Here is a 21,586-nt window from a genome sequence, read left to right on the forward strand (position 1 = left end):
ATAAACTTTAAAATCTGGGCTCATTTAAAAGCACTTCTTACGTTTTAAATCGTTATGTTCCAATACCGTGAGTTGGAACGAGGCAGGTGCTTCCGTTTACCAGTTACCCAGACATCACCTCCAGGGGGGACCTCCGGGATTACACAGAGACCCAGCCCTGTCCACTGTTCACCCACCAGAGCGTTAGAGAGACCGGTGGCCTGGTCCCATCATCTCAAAGGCAGCTATAGGTTTACACTGTGGGTTTACACGAGTAAAGCAACGCGACTTGCACTTGGACAGTGCCCACGGTGCCCAGCTCTGTGCCAGGAGCCTCTGGCCGCTCAGAGACTCTAGGCTGGCTCGCTCTTTTTACACTGGGCCTCTGCTCATTATCAGCGTTTATTGACACGTAATGATACTCATTCATTATACTTCTGCATCATGTCCTTTGTACGTAAGTATCTATAAATTAGAGTTCATTCATCACGTATAGTTGTATTCATACCCCAGCTGTTTCCTATTGTAATTTTAATTAGTAAGTACATACAGGGATGGGCAAAAGTAGGTTTAGAAATAAATGATACAATAATTAATAACCAATTACAAGTATAAGTTCTCTCGTGTACTCACAGCCGTAAGCCTACGTCGCCCACAGCTGTACTGAGGAAGCGAACACACCCGTGTGCGGGAGCAGGAGGCACGGTGGCGGGTCCAGCCCGGGAGTGCCTGCCCTGGAGGGTGTCACCCGCACACGCCAGCGTGACCTCCCCCCCGTCCTCTCCTACCTCCCAGACCCCTTCAGCACGGTGGGCTCCCTCCTCCCACTGCCCCCCTTGCCACATTGCCAGCGACGCAGTGAAACCATGGGTCGTGTTCGCCTCGGGCGACTCCCTGAGAAATGGCGCGCGGTCCGGGTTTCCGGGCCTGGCGCCCGAGTGCCATCCTGCCTTCTGTGCAGGGAACACGCTGGTGGCTCATGTCAGACCGGCGATGAGAACTGTGTTAACAGAAGATGACGCACGCTGAAGAGTTTGCCAAGGGCGATAGCGGCAGGCCCACCATCTCCAGGTCGTTTTCATGGAGGTAGGGTTGATTTCTACAAGCCCACTGAACAGGACAGAAAATGGTTTTCTCTTGAAGCGTTTTTACATAAACCTCTCTCAATTATTGACAACTGAAATTATGCTTTGTGCAAATCTGCTTTACATTAAGTTAGTATAGGACTTAAACAAATTTAGATAATTTGCCCAAAAGAGAATGGTGCCTATCCTATCAAGGCTACTTAATAAACAAACATCTATTGAAAGGGGGAGGAGCAGGAGAGAGAGGAAGGGGATAGAGGAGGAGCACCTGCCTGTCTTGTCTTCAGCCTTTTTATGACAACATTTCCCATTTTAAGGTAGCGACGAAAACCCAAATTATAACATTCAATAGATTATTCAATGCTCTTCTTAATAAGAAAATGTCAAAATTAGATACAAGACCCTTAACGGGAAAGCATTGTATCGTTTCGCCTCACCCTTGCCCGCCTCAGTTTCTGGAGAAGTCCGCGCTCGTGGGAGGGGGCTGGAGGGAACCAGGCCTCTTCCAGCCGCGGGCGCGGCCACAGGCTGGGGCAGGGGACACCGGCCGCCGCCTCGGCCTCGTTTGTCCAAGGGTTTCCGAAGACATTTTTCCTATAATCATTAAAGCCAAAATTAAAGATATATTAAAGCCAAAATTAAAGCTCTAATTAGCTGCTTAGTATATGATACATGTTTTATAACTTCATTAGAGATGCCACCTTCCTTAATTTTTGCAGACTGCGAGGTTTTCGGTGAGGCACATATTAAGCTGCAGAGATGATACTGTTTCTATATGTTGTTAATTTTAAATGACAAACACGTGAGCTATTTCCCAGCCACAGGGGAGGAATCACTCACACCCTTAAAGGCCCGTTTTGCCGTTAACCCCTTCATCGGAGCAGAGCGCACAGCCACATGTGAAGTAGTAATTCTTTTTACATTAGCGCTAATAGCTCGTCTTTTGGGCCCGCTGGGGTGGGAGGAGTAAAAGCCGCCGCAGTAGGCAGGCACCATCCGCCCTGAGATTGACCCGCGTTAGGGCGACCTGGCGGAGCACGTGACCAGAGTTTCTGTTTATTGATCCGATGCTTCCTGTTCGCCTGTGTGAAATGAAACTCCGCAGAGACAGTATCATATCGCATTAATACACTGGGCTTAAAAACGCAGCACAGTTGGTCCCATTTTACCTTTTCTCCTTAGTGCCCCCACTGCGAAGGTGCGTTGCAAAGGGAGATCTGCGGAAACAGGGAACTCCCTAACTGCTTGGCATCGTGTCCTGAGGCATCGATGATCCGTTTGTGCTTTTCTGAGTTGAACACTGAGGCTCCAAAACCACAGTAACGGTGACACTCTGGGTGTGTTTCCTTCTGTTTGTTGGACGCTGGGGTTAGGGAGTCAGCGGGAAACAAACGCCCAGGTTTTCCCCTCTGTTTTGAAAGAGGGAAGGGATGACGCCTTTGCGTCTGTGCGCTTCTCAGGGACTCCCATTTTAGCCCCGCCCCGCCCCGCCCCGCCCCGCCCCACCGCCCTGTCAGCTCCGAAACTGGTGCCTGGCTTCCAACCCTCACGTTCACGGTAGTTTGGCTGGTCCCCAGGAGTGACAGTCCCACAGTGAGGGACCCGCAGAGCTGGACACAGACCCGTCGGGAGGCGCCTTAGCTAAGCATGGCTGGGTGGCGAACACACTGACTGGCTGAAACTGAGCCTGGCCAGTGGCTGGCTCGTCCCTCCTGTGCCTGGGCATCTTGCACCCCATCCCAGATTCTGTCTCACGAGAAGGCTACCGGAGTGGGCAGCGGGAAGAGCAGGAGAGGAGGAGGCCGTTCTGCCCAGGGCAGCAACGCCTGCCGCCCCTTGCGAGGGGCCGGACGTTCAGGGCAGCCCCGATGTGTCCAGGACCCGTCTGTGTGATAAAGCTACACTGTTTTAATTATGAGCAAATCCTCCTAAAACACACAGATAGGCATGCGTGTGTAGTGTGTGAGGCAGGTCTTCCTTGTGGACTTGTAGTTGTGTGTCTGTGTGTGTGTGTATAAAATTCACACATGCACACAGTCTGTCCTCTGTTAACCCATGAGTTGGGCCTCCCAAAGGTATAAGTAAGTTGGCATTTACAATGGCACATTTGTAGCATTTTTTCTTCTAAATCAGAGAGTGTAATGTTTTTAAGAAATCTAAAAGAAATGTTTTTAGTCCCCTATAAGCTGCCCTGACGGGGCCGCGTCCAAGAGCGGCTCCCTGGCTCTCGCTGCCAGCCGCCCCCCATCCCCTGCACCTGCCCACCGGGTGGGGGGCTCGGGCGCGCGCTGCTGCCCTGGGCCCTGGCCACTGCTGCTGGGGCACGCTGCGCGGAGCGTCGCCCATCGCTGACCGCCTGACTAGCTCTGAGGCTCACCTTTTTTTTTTTTTTTTTTTTAAACTACTTAAGACGCTGGCACACTCTTGGTTTCTTTCTCATGAGACTCCTGAAGTTAGCATGGTGTTACCTATGGGGGAAAAAATGAATGAATAGTGGCTGACTAGGGGTGTCGTCTTCATAGAACAGCCCATGGAAACTGATCGACTTTGAGCGCATGTGGAACAAGGGACGGGACTGGGTTGGCACACGAAACAGGTTAAAGTGCTGCCGTCCTTTCGTATCAATATATATACCTCAGCCGCCTAATGAATCGCCATTTTAAGAGGCACAATGAATATAATTTTCTGTTATTAGAATTTGCGTAGAGAAACAGATTCCATTACTGATTAACTCCTGTTGGCCGAGGGAAAGCCAGTTGTTCTTCAGATAAAACTGCCAAAGTGATTCCCACGTGTATGTCTTATTCAGGGACATGTCAAGTAAAACCTTCATGGGCTACAGTGTGTATTTTAATGTCAGGTGTTGACAGGCCTCGCTCCTGCCTGCCGAACAGCACCAGCCCTGCCGTACCAGGTCGAGGGTGCCGCCCAGTAACCTTCGCCACCGCCTCCAGGCTTTCCCAGCTGCGAGCCTCTTCCTTGGTAAACAGGGAGGAGGCAGCCCCGGGGAGGGGGCCGGAGGCTGTGTCTCACCGGTGCTGATTTTTCTATTGGAGGAAATAGGACATGGGCATTTTTTGTCAGTTACATTACATCTAGTTGCCTGTTCTATTTCCATTTTTAAAGTCTAGTGTATATTTTAATCTGCCTGGAAATGTGCTTTCTGATCCAGTGATTGACTGGTTCACTCTTCTTTCTCCTTGGACTTAAGTACAGCATACGTCCTTCCACCCACCTCCCTCCACCCACCCATTCGCCCAGGTCTTTATCCCCCCATTACTGACTGTCCCTGGTACACAGCCGGGGTTGTCGTGGGGACTTCACATGCTTAATTTCACTTGATCCTCACAGCAGCCTCCCAAGACAGAGAGCAGCACCTTAGTTTTTCGGGTAAGCGGGCTGACGCCCCAAAGGCCTACTTGCCAATGGAGCCTCGAGGACGAGCTGCCCCTCTTTGTTTCCCGCACAGGCTTGAACCCTGGGGGCCCCTCATGAATGTTTATTGCCGAAGGCCTGAACGAGCGGAAACAGGAACGGAGGCACCCGGAGACGTTTCAGGGCTCCGGGCCCCTCCGCGGCGCCCGCGCAGCGCGCAGCCGGGCTGAGTCCGCCTGTGTCCTCGGACAGGCTCACCTCAGGAGCCCTGCTGCGCCGGCGCTGCTGGTGGCCGTGCCCCGTGTGCCAGGCGAGGGGCCTCTGGGGCGGGGCGGCCGAGTCCTGCAGGGGCCCTACCGCCGGATGCGCGCGGAGCCCAGGGCACCACACCGCTGTGCGTCTCGGGCGGCCCCGCTGCTGTGACGCGGGCGACGGTGCGGAGGGAGCGCTCTCATCCGGCAAATTCGGAAAAGCTCGCTTGTAGGGATTCTAAAATTCTCGCCTGGCAGTGGCGTGGACTAGCTTTGGAAACCCCCAGGGCACCTGGTAGTCACTCTGCTTTAACAGTGAAATACCTGACTTTTTATTTTAGCAGAAAAATGAAAACACGTCCGCATGTGTGTGTGAATGCATGGCCACATCCATGGTTGTGCACGAGTACATGGGCACGGTGCAGGTGTGAAACTCACACTCGTGCCGGCGACCTCGGTTTCCCCCCGTCGCCGCAGAGCTGGTCTGCGTGTGGAAGCCCCCCAGCGCACCCGTGCTCCGGGCTGCGTGCTTCCAAAACACCCAGCCAGGGCATGAGCAGATGATGCCGTCTTTTCTAATTGCTTAAAAAGAAGGATTTTCGCCTCAAGAAGTCAGGCACAAAATTATACTCTTTAATGAGGGAACTGGAGATAAGAAGGCGATTCCGCCTTCACGCATGCGGCAGTAGGCCCGCGGGGCACGAGTCTGTTCCCGAGGTCAGCGGGCCGCTGCGCACACGGTCTCCGCCCGCGCTTCTGTCGACAGGGGCCTGGAAGCAGGGAGGGTCGTGAGGAGCAGGGAGAGGGCGGATGCCTTCTTTCCTGTGACGCCAGTTACACGAAACCTTTCACTGCCTCTGCAGACATACAGATCCATCGTCTGTTTCAGGGCGCATCCGGAATCTGGAGTCTGCATCCCTTCATTCGCGGTCGGGAGATGAAAATTGATCACTGGCCACACAAGGGAGCCGGCCACGGCGTCACGGCTCAATGTGGTTAACAAGGACAGCCCTTAGCGCTGTTCTCCTTAACTGTGCACTTACAAGTTACAAACAGCATTGATTCCGGGGTCATCGGAGGCTGGGGGAGCGCTGTGTGACCAGACAGGGTTTTTCTGTTTTTAAAGGATAAAGCCATGAGCCTCCGGTAACAACTGAGACAGGGGTAGTTTACATCTGACAAATGAAGATTTATACTTTTTTGAGCTGGCAAAACCCTTCATGTAGAAATAATGAATGAAAATTTGATAGTTGATTTAACATAGGTCAACTGATGTACAGAGAAAGAAGGAAAAATAGCACTTTAATTATTACCCTTTCATCAAGATGAATTGATGATAGGTTTGTCATGGTAGATGCGGACTTCAGACAAATGAATAGTGCTAGGAGATCTTTTCACAAGACACCGTGTACATTGAAGTAGGCATAGTTTACGTACAATCATTGGAAAATGTAGCATAGGTGGGATAATATGTGGGTAATTACCTACTAACCTTTAAAGCACGTTTTTTCCTTTCCTGTGAACACAACTACTGTATTAACATTCAGAAAATTTAAAGCACCACAGATCATTGCATGCTGAATTTTCAAAGGCTAGGTTAAGCTCCTTCTTTTTATTCTCTGATCATAAAGGTTTAGATGCTAACCTAAATATATATTTTAAGTAATGGAGAAGGAACACTGTATTTAAGAGTTTTCATGGAGCCATGCAGCTATCTCGTACCCCAGCACTTCCTGTGGTAGCTAGCACATCGTAGGCATGCGATGAATACTAATGAATAATTGGCTAAATAAAGTAAACATCTAAGAGTTCTACTTCCAACTGGTCTTCATCACAATTTAAAAATCACAGCTGGTATCCAGATCTGACAGTTGAACACAATAGACTGTATTTTTGCTTGGCGTTTTATGTAACGAAATGTCAGGACTAGATATGTAATGAATATACATTAAACCTGCCAAGTTTTATATGGTTAGTTGTTTTATTTAAGGAAATTTGAAGGGGTACTAAGTTTAAATAAATTATCTGTAGGATTTTTTTTATTGCTATGGTGGTTGTTACAGTGTTTTATACTGAAATCATGTTAAATATCAATAAAGGTACAAGTATAAAAATAATAGGGTTTTTAAAAGTTTAAAATATATAAAAAACAATTTATTAGCATTTGCCATATGCCAGTCACTGTGCTAAGCAGTTATCATATTATTGAGATATATTATCTCAATCAGTCCCTCTGCAAGGCAGGTTTTATAGATAAGGAAAATGAAACTTAAGATTTGAATAACTGATTATGCAAGGTTACGTAGAAATAGGAACACAGTGCTGTCTGAGGTCAAAACTATTACTTTCCCTTACACCAGGACTAACACGCTTACACATTCTTGTGTGAACTAGCATTTATTCTTGGTGTGGTGGTCAGCAGGTGTGCGTGACTTCACCGTGTGTGGCTTTTGTGACCGCCCTGCGGGAACTTGGCATGGCCTTTGGGTAAACGGTGCACTGTAATGGATTCCATCTTGGTGAGTGTGATTCTTTAACCTCTTGTGAATCACAGACTCCTTACGGAATGTAATGAAAAGTATAAACCCTCTGCACATGTTCACAATAAGGGGCATACACATACAAAGATTTTTTTTTTTTGATAGTCTTGGATTCCTGGGAAGAACCCAGGCAAAGTTCAGACTCTGCTGCCAGGTAATCTACCTACTTTGTGGATGAACAAACAAGCTCAAGAAGATCAATCACATGTTTCTGAAGTTGTTGACCATGTCTGTCCATCATAAATGTCTTTTGGAAAGTGATTGCTTTGTGGAATTTTCTGAATTCCTAGAAAAATATTCTATTGGTTGGCCAAAAGTTTCATTTAGTTTTTTCTGTAAAATAAAAGACACATTTTTCATTTTCCCTAATACCTTTATTGATTTGGATATTTTTGAATATGTCAGCTGTCTCCCACATGGTATAACACTGATTGTTCTCAATAAATGTCTCAATTTGATCCCTATCAACTTGAACTGGTCTACCAGACTGTGGAGCATCGTCCAGCGAGAAATCTCTAGCACGAAACTTCACAAACCACTTTTGACACATTTGATCAGTCACAGCACCTTCTCCATACACTGCACAAATCTTTTTTCTGTGTGTGTCAGTTGCATTTTTGGCTTTCTTGAAATAATACAGCATAACATGCTGAAAATTTTGCATATTTTCTTCCATCTTCAATATTAAAGTGGCTACACAAAATTTCACCAATTTTGATAAAGTTTTTTAAATGCATGCTGATATGACAGCTGTCACAATACAGTCTAACAGAATTGTTTCAAATGAAGTTAAGGGCTACTAAGTACTACTAGAGCCATCGTACAGAAAAACAGTAAATGAACTTTTTGGCCAACCAAATAATTTCAAGACCCTTACTCAGCAATAAGTCAGTAATACTCAATACAGGTGAAGGAAATAATTCAATTTTATGGTATCATATTTTTGAAAAAACCTATTAAGCATTTGCTTCTGAAATTTATAAAATTATAGTAGTGATTTAGATTAAGATAAATTTGCATAGAAATGTACCATTTGAGTATAAGGAAAATGCATAGTTAAAATGACATGACACTGAGTTATGAATATCATTGCAAGATAAAAGAATTCTGTGGTAGAATAACCAATATCTATGACTGCAAATTGCTTTTTCCACCTGTAAAATTAAGTAGTTACAACAATATAGTGCTATATTATGCTTACTTGTCCCAAGAACAGTCCTATAAAGAAGTGCACCTTTGTAATGCTTTTATTTTTGAAGATGAGGAAACAGAGGTTTAAAGTCTGGGGACTGGCATGAAGTCACAGCGAGGAGCTAACAAGGAACAGCCGGAGCCCCGCGGAGGCCTCCGACTGGGGGCCTGGCAGCTCCACAGCGCCTCGCGAATGCGCCTCCCGAATGCGCCAAGTGAGGTGCTCAGGCGAGAACAAGCTCCAGCTGCCAGAGGGTCTCCAAGCACATTTGGTGCCTGGTCTTTATGTTAAAATAAAGACTTGCATTTTCTCACCATACACCATTCTGAAGGCCAGAGCTTGCATGAGTAACTCAAAATGATTCTCACCTTTCACATCAGGTTTCATCCATGACCCTAACTCTTGCGAGGTGTTCCACCTCTTTGCATTCCCAGCTAAGATTAGCTTGGCTTTAAAGGCAATAGCATAAGTGCGTTATCTAAATGCATGTTACGTTTAAAATCACGTGGAATTTTCGAGGTACAGAATACTTTAGCCTCACATATAGTTGTAAAATTCATGGGAGCAATTACAAATAAAGAGCTTGCCAGTGCCTGTATTTAAGAATGCATTTGAATAAAAAAATGTAGAAGTGCAAATTTTAAAAATGCCTTTGAGAAAGCAACTAATACACTACGAGTGTGTGGCATGTTGCTGGTGACCAGCACAGTCGCGATACTCCGGAGGTGATCTCTGGAGCCCCCACCCGCCCCACACGCCGGACGCGAGCTCCTGGCGGCCCCCCCCACCCCGCGCGGTTCGCTGGAGCACGTTTTTAGGTGGCTGGGCGCGGGGCTTTTTCCGTTATGTATGTCGATGGAGATAAGTGTTTTAATTACTTTTTTAATGTCTGTGCTTTTGCATTTTTCTCTGCTCTCCCCTTTTATTTCCTGCTGTTGAGATTACTGCCTCATCTCCACAGCAGGTGGTTGTTGCAAATTTGTTTTCCTGGTAGGCCTGGTAGATTTATTTTGTAATAAACTGTTCCTTTTTAGTATTTTATTATTAATGATTTCTTTACTTTGGAGTATAGTCTACTTACATGGTCCTAAATAGTAATTTCCTAACACCATCTTAAGAATTCCAGTCATTAAAACAAAACCTTTGCCTGGGGCTTACTGTTTGATTTTTTTTTGTTTTGTTTTGTTTCACAATGTGAGGATTAAAATGTAAAGAAATTGTTTTATAGCAAAAGCCAAATGAAAATAAGAAACAGAGACAAGAGAAGGGGAGGGGATCAAAGAAAAGAGAAAAGGCCCATGAGGTAAATCATACTTTAAAAAATAACACTGAACACCAAAAGCAGAGGTAGACTTTTGTGATAATAGTAAATCACACCAGTATAGCTTTTCTAGAAGAGGGATTTAACAAGATCGTATGTTCATATTAAAATTAAATTTTAATTATTGAAATAACTTCTGCTAATTATGAGAATATTGGAATATCACAAAAGTATAAAGAAAAATACTTTATCTTTTTTTGTCCAAGATTTTGTCACTTTGGTTGTGTCACATGCCCCTTTATGTAGAAAGAACAATAGACAGGCTGGTTCTGAGCATAGAGATTATTTGTCAGGAGAGTAAACTATCCTCAGGAATACTTTGCCCTTCTTGGAATTGTTGGGCATTATTTTATTAATTAAAATAAAGTCTCTCTTTTTTTCCAAACATGGAAAAGAAGTAAAAATGAGGAAACCAAAAGGGGTCAGTGAATCACATCCTTATTTTGTTATAGGAGATGACTGAGTATTTATTACAGATAAACAGACCCTCCAGAATTTTAACTGCTTTGATTCAGTTTATTTCACGTCACACTTGCTAATACACTGCATTCCGAATACGTTGTTGTTGTTACTCACCTGTACGGACTGATGTGATAGAAGGTGTGCATATTTTCTACATGAAGTTATAAAAGTGAACTGAAATGCATTTTTAACTTTGTAGAAGTGATCATCTTTGGTTATTTTATTCCCTCCTTCAATGCTTTTTTTTAAAAAAAAATTATCCTTTCACACGTTAAATACAAAGAGAAGACCTTATTTCATCATCTGTCAGGTTTTCAAAAGTGCATGAGCACTCAGTGTTTCTCCTGGCTCTGGACGTCATCGTTCTGTGATGCTGCCCAGAAAAACACCTTCTGTAATGGGAAAAACTGCGATCTGAAATGGCGACTCCGTTCATGGCGTTTTTATCTCGTTCTGCTCTAACCGATGGTGTGCTACCCACCATTAAGGCGTGTGGTCACACTGCGCGGGAGGGTAGGCAGCCGTTACACGAAACAGATGTTTAATGGGGTTTGAAAAATCAGTGAAATGAATACTGTTGTGATGCATGGCGATCTGATTTCATGTGTGCTCTATCAAATCACTCCGTTCCTCCAGAGTTCGGGCTGAACACCCCGAACTAAGTGTGTTTACCGTGGGCGCTGGCTGGGGGGCGGGCAGTTGTATTGAGAAGAGACGCGCAATAGTGCAGCATCGATCTGTTCTCTTTCTAATCAATATATAGATCCTAGAATTATAACCCATATGGCACTGTTGTCCCTTGGAAATAAGCTATAAATCTTTTGAGTCATAGAAGTGGTCTTTAAGTGGCAGATGAAAAACTTTGTAATTCCCTGTGGCATTGTGGATTGCTCAGCCTGTTGAAAGAGCATTTGACTTCTCTGTTGTAATCCCAAGTGCTCAGGCTTGATACAGGAAAAGTTTACCTTTTCTAATAGGTATTAATTAGACACATCTGTTAATAGATACGTTGTTTGATTTCATGCCTACATTTACGCATTGCATATGTATACATTGACATGGCTTCTTGGGATGAACCGCAGTATCTTTTGTCTTTGAAAGTGTTTACTGTGAGTCGTTTTATCGTGTGAGTAGTCTTTATTTCCCGTACTTTCTATATTTGCCCAAGACAGCAATGGTGACTCACACTTGAATGTCGTTTTAGATTTACCAGACTGCTTTCATGTGTGTTTCTTTTCCTATTTTGAGAACAGCCCCCTACTCCAGGCAGGGCTATCTTCTTTCCAAAGTCAAGGAATCTGAGCGTCACAGTGTCAGGCAGTTTCACCCAGGCACAGCTAGAAGGGGGAAGTAGCGGGAGAGCTGCTCGGTTCTTCAGACTCCTCGGCGGGTGCTCTCTGGAGCAGGGTGTCACTCTGCTCCAGTCTGAACGGCACAGCACACGGGAGAGGATCCTGATCCCGCCGCCTTCCTGGTTTTGAGGCTGGTGTTGCTTGAGGCCAGCGCATGCTGTAGAACGAGGCAGGCCGGAGTACTCTGGCTCGGCCCCGCCCTTCTGGTCAAGCCCGAGATGCTGTTTCATGGACTCCCCTGCCCAACACTGGCCACTCACCCACGTGATAATACCCATTGCGTCTCTCGTGGGTGAGAGGAACATTCAATATACATCTGTCCAAATGCGTCATTTCATTAAATCAAACCAAGACTTTTAGGGAGAGGATGCCAATGAAGGGAAACATGTACTTTATTTACATCTAGGCAAAGAGCCTCGCACACACTGCTCTCCTTTTATTCTCTAACGAGGCTACGACAAGGCCGCTGCTGCCCAGAGAGAGTAAGCGGCGCACCCAGGGTCGAAATTGCGCGTGAGCACCCGAACGAGAATTTCCGTGCAGAAAGTCTGACCGCAGAGGTGTCACTCTTATTAATATATTCTTGTTTACAAATAGTTACAGAAACAAGTCAGTTGGCATGAAGCTATTTTTAAGAGATTAAATAAACGAAAATAAAGGAAAAGCAACGGCCCCACAGGGTCATCCCTGTGACAGAGACATGGGCGGACCGCTGTGGTGCCCGGCCGGGCGCCCCGCCGTGGGTGGGTCTGATGTGTCTGTCTTCCCTCTGCAATTCTAACGTTCCTCTGCGTGCACTGCCGTCCCCAGACGGGGCTCCGGACGTCAGGACTGAGTGCGTAGTGCACTTTCTTCTCGGAGGAGAAAGCGGGGTCTCGGAGGCAGACGTTCTTGGCGGGGTGAGAAACGTAGGGCAGTTGCCGTTGGCGGCATTTTGCTGTGTTTGGCCACAGACACAGGGGACTGGAGTGTCGTGTCCCATCAGGGGGTCCCGTCTCCTACCATGTTGCTGTGGCAAAAGCACTGTCGTGAGACAGCGAGAACGGACGCCCCTGCAGAAGGAGCCCGGCGTGCAGCGCACCGCCCTCCCTGTGAGCCGCAGGCCTGGGCCGCGGGCCCGAGGCCGGGTCCCGCGCGGGGTGCCGCCTCCCCCGCTTCCATGGGGTTTGTGAGGTTATCTTCAGGGACAGGGCTGTGTGATCGCTGCTCTTCCCACAGCAGCTTAGCTGCCATTCACGTGGGGGTCTTCGGGGAGGAGTGGCGCCGCACAAATGCTTGCTCAGTGCAGTTCACACCGAGCAAGTGACCCAGTAAAGGAACACAGGCAGATGTTAGGGAATCTGAGCAACTCCTCGGCACATGCTCCCGAAGCTGCAGACGCTCAGCCGGAAAAGCTTGGTCCTCCTCTGTGGCCGGCCAGACGTGGCGCGAACCCGAATGTTTAATATCTTGTTGATGTCAATGGGAGTGTGCGCAACTTAATATGAGCAGGAAGAATTTACGGGGCACACCGCCGTCATTTATTCTGCAGCTGTTCCAGAGGGGGAAGGGGCCAGAGAAGCAAAGCAGAGATCCGTATTTCAAAGAATATCAGATATTGGGAAGTAAGCAGCAGATCACCAAGGGGCATGCACGTAAGAAGGAAAACATTTCAGAAAGGAACCGTGCTGGGGAGAATCATCACAAAGTAGAGATGCAGCCGAGGGGAGCAGCCAGCCCCCCGCCTGCCCCCAGGAGGGGCCCGGCCGCCCCATTTGAGCTGTACATAAATGCCTGGAGCCTAACGGCAAAACGTAGTCCTGAATGTGGAAGGGGGAGTTTAGATGCCGCTGGTTAGGTAGCATCACAGGACAGGGCTTAGTTACTGCCTTACACATCGAAAGAGCAGCATTTTGAAACTGAAGCATGGGTCCCACAGACGGACCATCCAGTGTAGAAACTGGCACTGCTGCTTACCTGTTCTGTGAGCTTTGGCAGAGTTCCTTAATATTTTTGTGCCTCAGTTTCCTCACACCTAAAATGTGGATTGTAATATGAGTTGTCTTATAGAGCCATTTTGAGAATTAAATGACCTAATATGTTAAAAAAATCACCTCTTCACCATGCATTTGGAACAATGCCTATAATATAGGTAAACAATAAATGTAAATCAGATTTTCTGTCCTATATCAAAATTTTATTTCTTCTCTTTCTGGAGAACTTGAACATGATCATTTTCGGTAGTTGTTCAGGAAGCATTCCTTTGTATAAAATATGCTCTGAAATACCAAAATTTTCAGTGACTATTCTAGGGGAAACAAAGAAAGGACTATCGTTTCTTGAAGGCAAAAATTACCGTATCCACACTGAGCTGTTGTGTTTGTCAAACTCTTGTCACTTCCTCTTCATTCATAAACCCCCTCCTTCCAACTCAAGGGTGGATTGAAAAGTCACTTTGGTGCCGTTTCAGGGTTGCCCAGGCACAGACACACGCGTGGCTGGCAATGTGCCGCCCACGCTCGGGAGGCCCTGTTGGTGGGTGGGCGTTTGCACGAGGCATCGTCTTTCCTGCCCGGCTTGCGGAGGCATCATTTTCTTTCCTCACAGCACGTCCCGTTTGCCAAAGTTTAGTATTTGATTCTGGTCTAGGCTTTCTTCTCCCTTTGATGTAAGATGTGAAATTTGGAAAAATTAATAAGCTGTAGAGGAAATAAACCTATCTTAACCTTAACAGCTAGGGTTTAGTGGGCACTCACTGTGTGCCAGGCCTCTGCGCTGTGCAAATACATGGAGCTATAGGTGGGCAGACGCAGACAGGTAAACAGATGGTGGTCTCAGTGTCTTCAGAAAGATTCAGAGCTCGCTCCATTAGGAGATGTATATGTATATAACTATGTTATTTATTTATATATTTTATATAATTGCATATATGATTTTTGTATTTAATTTATATGTAAGCTTTACCTGTTCACACGTACATGATTTATCGCAAGGAGACAGCTTATGCAGCTGTGAGAGCCCGCAGGTCTAGAGTCCGCAGCGCAGGCTGCAGACAGACAGACTTCCGTCTCCCGTGGGGCAGCCTCGGCTTCGCGGCCTGCCCAGATGCTGAGGCAGTTTCCTCTGCTTGCAGTCAGCGGGTTGTAGGCATGGCCCACATCTGGGAAGTGCCCTCACAGCACACCTAGATCCATGTGTGCCCAGGGGGTCTGGTGCTCCAGCCTAGCCATGTGCACATGAGCCAACATCACGGGAGCTTACACAGGCCACAGAGCAGGTACCTGGGAGGGGACACTCGCCAGCATCCGCCCGATGGCCGAGGCCCTGCCCCTAACCGCCCGCAGCTGGTGGTCTGCATACCACAGGGCTCTTCGGCCAGCACGGCTGCCCCCCGGAGTCTTCCAGGTGAGCTTCAGATGCACATCCCAGGGCCTAAGGAGTGACCTGTGGCCAGGTGGGGGACAAGGGCTCCCGGGCCTGGGGACCTGAGCGTGCGTGAGCTGGGGCAGGGCTCCGTGGGCCACAAGGGCACCCCAGTCACCGCGGTGCGCCCAGGAGCTGGCTCATCCCCTCTTCTGAACATCCAGCCGGTGTGTTGAGCACTTACCTGGAGGAGGGGACCCGGCAAACGCTGAAGTCGCCACCGTGACACGTGCAGAATGCGGGAAAGCTCGGCAAATGGAGGGGTCCTGCCAGAGGCTTGACACTGGTGAACCAGTGAAAGTCGTACTTTACCTGGGCCGCCGGCTGCTGACATGGTCCTTGCAGGAGAGGCAGGCTGTGTCTGCGGGCCTGGCGGGGCGTGCGTCTCTTCAGGCCAGCCATCGTAGCAGGGGTCTGCGCAGCGGGCCCACGGGGCCGTCCCTCTGCGGGCCCGGCGGGCGGAGGTGGAGCCCATTTGGAGGGCAGCGGGGGAAGCAAGCCAGCCTTCACCGCCAGCCAGGGCGGAGCTCCTGCCCGGCCCGCACGCTCCCCGGGCCTTGTTTTGGCCTGTTTCAAAGGTTTTCGCTGATCCTATCACCTTGCAATTGCATAGCACTTCAGGGTGGCTTTCTTGTTTATGGGTTTTTAACAGGAAAATGAAGAGCTCTTGTACATGCTATTTCATAGTATAGTAATATGGGAAGGGAGACAATTCCCTATTCATATTTTAATTCATAGTGTAGCATATGTAAATGTTGGTTTGACTAATCAAGTGTAGCTTAAAGTACAATAATTTTTTTTATAAAAACAGCTTTCAAGAAACGTTGCTTTGTCATTAGAATTTTCAAGTACATGTTGAGGTATTTTTGAGTAACTGTAGCCATCCCTACCCCAGGCTTCCTAAAAGAATTATGTAAATAAGCACACACTTATGTAATAGTTTCCGCGTTACAAATATACCTAAAGAATGTCCCCCTCTGTCAGAAAGGGAAGAGATAGTCTTATTTCTATTTCCTTGTCCCTATTTCATGTATAGAGAAGCCAAGGCAAAGGCAAGCCAAATGACTTGCCTCGCCTTCCTAGGTGATTAAGATCATTTAAAAACCGAACGATCCTAAGATCATCCGTAAGGAAAGGGCAGACCTTCTGAGGGGAGGAGATTGGGGGTGCCGCACAGAGGAAACCCCGTGTGGGTTTAACGTGCCGGGACCGCAGAGGTCACCGCGGGTCGCACCCTCAGCCCGCCAGCCCCGGCCTGCCTCACGGGAAGCGGCCGCCTCGCGCTGCCCCCCGCCCTGCAGGGACCCGCTGGGAGAGCGGGAGGAGCGTCAGACAGTGAATAAAATCGAACGGGAAACTGCCCGAGCCCTTAGGGGCTGAGATGGAGTCATTCTCCATGTCCCTGCAGCGAGGTGCTTGGTGTCAGGTTTGTTTTGCTTATACTTTGGGAAAAAATTAGTCTACTCTTCAGTTTCTTTTCTGCTTCCACAATTTCCTAATTATATAACTGACATGTGCATGTTGTAGGAAATTTAGAAAATGAGGACATGATGAAAAAAAATACTGTATATCCAATCCCAGCACCAGAGGTGACCGCTGTTCAGATTGTTTGCCCGATGCGTTTCGTTCCAGGCAGCCGGACCCATGGAGACTGCGCTTCCTCTCCTGGCGGTCCAGGCAGCGCTGTCTGCGGGCCTCGCTCCGCTCCCACCCTGCCCTCATGTTTGTTTCCTTGGCTGCGCTTTGTTCTGTTGTCTTTTTAAAAAGACGACTACTTTATTCACCCTGGTGGCCTTTGGGATTCCACCACCCTATTTTTCCTGACTCTGTTTTTAAAAAATTTTTGCATTAACTATTTTTGCATATTAACCCTTTATTTCCATGTCTTCCCATCTCCTTAGGATACATTCAGAACAGTTTTCTAGAAACTGAGCGCAAACCTGCGTGGCTGTCAGAGCAGCGAACAGGCCCGTCTCTGCCTGTGCCCCGTGGTCGGGTTTTCTTAGAGCCTGTACACGGTGGAAGAGGGGGAAGCAGGGCTCACTGTCTTAATTTGTAGTCCCTAAGTTACTGGTGTAATTTAAGATTTTCGGTGCTTACAAGGTATTTGTATCTTATGACAATTATTATTGTTCTTTGTTTATGCCTCTATTAAAGAGCTAATGTTCCTTCTTGAAATTGATAAACTTCTTTACATACTTTACATTCCTTTTGCTAAAATAATCTCCTGGTGAATCATTTGCCTTTTAATTTGCTTGTAAATATATTTTAAATGTAGGAGTAGTTGAAATTTTGGGCTAAAACACATTTTCTCCTTGGCTTTTTTGTCTTCTTTTCATGATCTTCCATATTCAGGAACTAGTCAAATATGTATTCATAACTCTTTTTAGTTTATGTGATGAGGTTTTTTTAATATTTAGCACTTAAATACATCAGCAATTTATTTCTACCTATAACATGAGGAAAGGCTATAACCTGACTGCCCCCTAACACTGTATGCACATGTGTGTATCATGTTTCTGAATATGCATACAAGGGGAAGGACCAAAAAAAAAACAACCCAGAATTATCTTCTGGAGGGCAGGCCCCTTGGAGGACAGGCTCTCCCACTAGGCGGGTGCTCTAGGAACCCCTCGGTATCGATGCACCAGCGGGCGTTACTGTGAGAGGCTGCGTCTGGCTTCAGTGAATTTTTTTGAAGACTCTTTTAACGTTTGCCCAATTCATGGTGGGAGATTTACAGGTGCACCTGCCCGCACCGCGCTGAGTGTGCAGCAGTTTTTGACCAAAAATGGCAGGGCCCCATGCCCCACCCTCCCTGCTCACCCAGTCTCACCCCCAGCAATTTTTTTTTTTTGTTTCCCTGGATGGAAAATGTCCTCAAGGGAAAGATTGTGCTGATGTGGAAGAGGTGAAACAAGAAAAACAACAGAAGCACTAAAATGAATCAAAATTGAGGAGTTCAGAAACTTTTTGAGCCATGGAAAAACATCTTGATAGGCATATAACAGCAAATGGAGAGTACTTTGAAGGTGACTACAGTTTAAATATGTAAGAATACACAACTTTTTATGAATAAATTCCATTTGGGGGGAGTCTCCCTCATATGTATACATGACGGTAAGATTTATGATGTGTGTATATTGAAGGTATACTCTGAGGTCTGTTACGTTGTATTGTATTACACACCTTCTTTCAAGTTGATTTGCTTATAGATATTTTTTCTCTCAGAACCATGCTATTTTAATGACTGTAGCTTTCTACATTTTAAAATACCCAATAGGAAAAGCGTCTCCTCCTGCTAACGATAACTTTATGGTTTTTATCACGTAGGCCTGCCAGAGCCCAACAGAGACCGCATCTTCGACGGCCTGACGCCGGAGCAGGGCTTCTACACGTCCAAAGACTTCCTGCCTCTCGTGGCCAAAGCCAGCAAAGCAGGTGCAGCGCACTGCCTTCTATCCTCGGCGTTGCCTATTTGTGTGAATTACGCATTTACATGAAATCCAGGCTAGCAGGGCATTGCTCAGCTCAATCCCTTTATCACACAAACATAAAGAAGAAAAAAATTAGCCAGATGCACGGGTTTGCCAGCCCATCGAGCACCGTTGCGAGGACATCGGGCTGTGACACGTGGGTCCAAGCTGTGTCATGAGAAACTGCTCAAAGTGAGAGAGTCGTAAACAAACAGGGGGAGGTGTTTTTAGGAGAAACTGCAGGGGCTTCAGTTTGGGAACTTCTGTATTTACTTTTTTCTTATATTTTAAAATCAGACAAGCGCCCCTATAGTTTGTGCCCAAGCAGGCAGAAAGACCGTCTCTTCCAGCACAGTGAACGCACGAAGCTAAAGTAAAACACTCCGATAGCCCCCGAGTGTGCAGCCCCTGTGCGGTCTCACGGCACAGACCCGGGGCAGCCCAAAGCCCGCCCTGCCCTGCGCCGGACCGAGTCGTGCCGTCGCCACCGCCCTCGGGGAGCTGCGATGCGTTCTCCAAAGCCAGGTCATCTAAGTCCTACAAATGTGTCTTTTTAAAAGTCTATTCTGACATCTAACTGCAGGTACAAAAGATAAGAACGTATCCCCACAATGAAAGCATTTTCTCTGGTAGATCCATTTGTAGAAGTTTACAGCTAAAGGCATGTGCCACCCTCACGTTGCCCCTTCCACCGTGAGAACAGGCTGCCATGCACCGGCGACCCTGTCTATGGAAGGTCGCAGTACACGTGACACGCTGAGAATTTCAGGGGCCGCTGATCAAGTCCCAAACGCAGGGTCTTCCAGGCAGAATGACTGCGCACTGAAATTGCAGACCTGCACTCCCCGTGATGCCGCTTCAAAAATTATAGTAATTTATCAACAGTTTTATTTAATCTGGTAACGCCCCACCACTTAACACATAGAGAACACCTGCATTTGACTTTTTTCATGAATTTTTATATGGACATCAAAGCTCCATATAGGTGCTCTTGAGAAATGCAAACTTAGATGTCATTTTTCCTTAACACTCAGTTTTACCAAAAAAAAAAAAAAAAAAAAAAAAGAAGTGGTAAATGGGAGAAAGTTTTAGTTTAATTAAAAATTATTCCTCAGAAATTCTTCCATTATGTAAAGAATACTTAGCATGTTGATTTTCAAAGTTTACTAAATTACTCTATAGCAGGGCTGTATGTTAGAAATCTTTTAATATCTAACTAACATATTTTCATGAAATGCTGTAAATGATTAACCCAGATCACATGGATCACTGTTTTTTCTTCTAATTAACAGAAAATTAATGATGCCAGGTTAAAAATACGCGTCACCACCTTGCCAAAGAGTTTTAGTTGATTGATTTCATTTTTGTTACGACCTAAACTCTTCAAATTGTGTCGTAGCCGTCCTTCTAGAGGGGAAGGAGAAGGTGAAGGTACTGACTCTGAAATTACACGCACGAGCATATTGTAAAATGAGACCGAGGCTGCCTTCCGAGGGAGCGGCGGAATCGGGCAGTGACAGCCCCCTCCTGTCCCCCGCCCCCCCCCCCCGCGCCCCCGGCACGGCGCGCGGCGCTTTCGCGCGGCTCTGCGCTCCCGTGTCTTTTGAGCTGTCCTGCAGGCGCGGCTTCTCTCCCTGACAGTGGGTTCCCTTTCATCCTTCAGGAATGTGCGCCTGCCCCTCCCCGCTGCCATCCGTGCGGGGAAACGTGATCGTCCTGGGCGCGGGGGACACCGCCTTCGACTGCGCGACGTCCGCCCTGCGCTGCGGCGCCCGCCGCGTGTTCGTCGTCTTCCGGAAGGGCTTCGTTAACATCAGAGCTGTCCCCGAGGAGGTAAGCAGCGCCGGGAGCGGGTGCCGTCGGCGCGCCGCCTCCGCGCCTCAGCCCTCAGAACGTTCTGGAAGCTGTGAGATGCAAAATGGAGCATTTCTGGGCTAACCCTAATTGTTTTTCTAATTCAGACAAAGTACAAGCAGACTCTTTTATAATACCGATTTGGATAAAATGAGGAATTTATCTTTGTCAGTACACAAGTGGCTCTTATTCTTGGTGTTAATATCTTTGACGTATATTTAACGAGTAGCAGTGGAATGTGCTAAGTCTTCTGTACCCTGAACAATAGGTGCTCTTCACAAAACGTATGGCTATTAGGACAATGTTGTAATTAGAGACATTTGAAATTTTTCATAAGCCAAATTCATGAGCTGCGTTCGAAGGGAGAGAGCTTGGTCATACTGCCAATTCGTTCTGCTGTGAAGACTATGGAACAGAGAGATGGCCATTTATTTTCTTAAAGAACACTAATGTGAGCATTATTTAGAATGCATAATTAGTTAGCTTGCTAAAAATGACAGGTTTAAAAACATTTCGTTCTTACCGGTGACTGGCGACCACTCTTGGGTAAGGCAGGAACTGGGTGTATGTACTGCTGACTTCTCAAATTTTCATGCTCTTAGAGAAAGATAAAGCCTTACAACGGATACGAGTTCTGAGAACAAGAACCAAACGTATTTAGAGAAAGATGAATTGCTCGTTTTATCCAAATCAGTATTATGAATTCGATTTGCTTTCGAATGCCTGAACATGTTTGGAGTCTCCACACTAGGCGAGAATTGTAACTGTAGTCAACAGGTAATTTGTCACTTGTAGAATAGCCACAGTAGAGATTAATTTTACTGACATACCAGTCCCCACTGGTCCATGGCTGAGCTTCAGATGGCATGGCTGGACTTCGCGCCATCCAGTCTGCCCTTTCAGGCTCTTCCCGAAGCCCAGGCGGGGACGGTCTTACAACCCGCAGAGCCCCCTCCGGAGTGGCCGGCCCCGCCGTTCCGGCCCGGGCCTGGCGTGTGCAGCAGGAGAGCGGCCTCCCTGGGCTGAGCAGTCTCCCGCCGATGAAGGAGGCTGTGGCTCAGCCGCGTTCATCTTCGTGGCCTCAGCCAATAATAGGTGCTTGAGAAATACGTCTTGAGCTAAACATTTTCAATCTTTTTCTTATTCCGATGTGAGAGAAGTTTGCATGGCCCAAGCCTACCCCCCGGGCGTTGAAAGGGGAGGCAGCTCTGAGTAGCACTGTCAGTTCCCAGCACCAGCCACCTCCCGGTGGCAGGCGTGGCTAGACAAAGGGTGGCCCTTGATCCACCTGAAGTAG

At 47.2% G+C, this 21,586-nt stretch overlaps 1 protein-coding gene across 1 annotated transcript in view; it reads left to right on the top strand.

Moving 5' to 3' along the window:
• Positions 1-21,586, top strand: part of DPYD (dihydropyrimidine dehydrogenase) — a 527,599-nt gene that overhangs the window by 199,373 nt on the left and 306,640 nt on the right. The window contains exons 9-10 of the mRNA XM_054564805.1: positions 18,293-18,400; positions 20,099-20,268. Of these exons, the coding sequence (XP_054420780.1) occupies positions 18,293-18,400; positions 20,099-20,268 (278 nt within the window). The remainder of the gene's footprint in view (positions 1-18,292; positions 18,401-20,098; positions 20,269-21,586) is intronic.

The sequence above is a fragment of the Pteronotus mesoamericanus genome, unplaced genomic scaffold (assembly GCF_021234165.1).
Source record: "Pteronotus mesoamericanus isolate MK-2021 breed Mesoamerican mustached bat unplaced genomic scaffold, CSHL_Meso_final scaffold_99, whole genome shotgun sequence".
Classification (NCBI taxonomy): domain Eukaryota; kingdom Metazoa; phylum Chordata; class Mammalia; order Chiroptera; family Mormoopidae; genus Pteronotus; species Pteronotus mesoamericanus.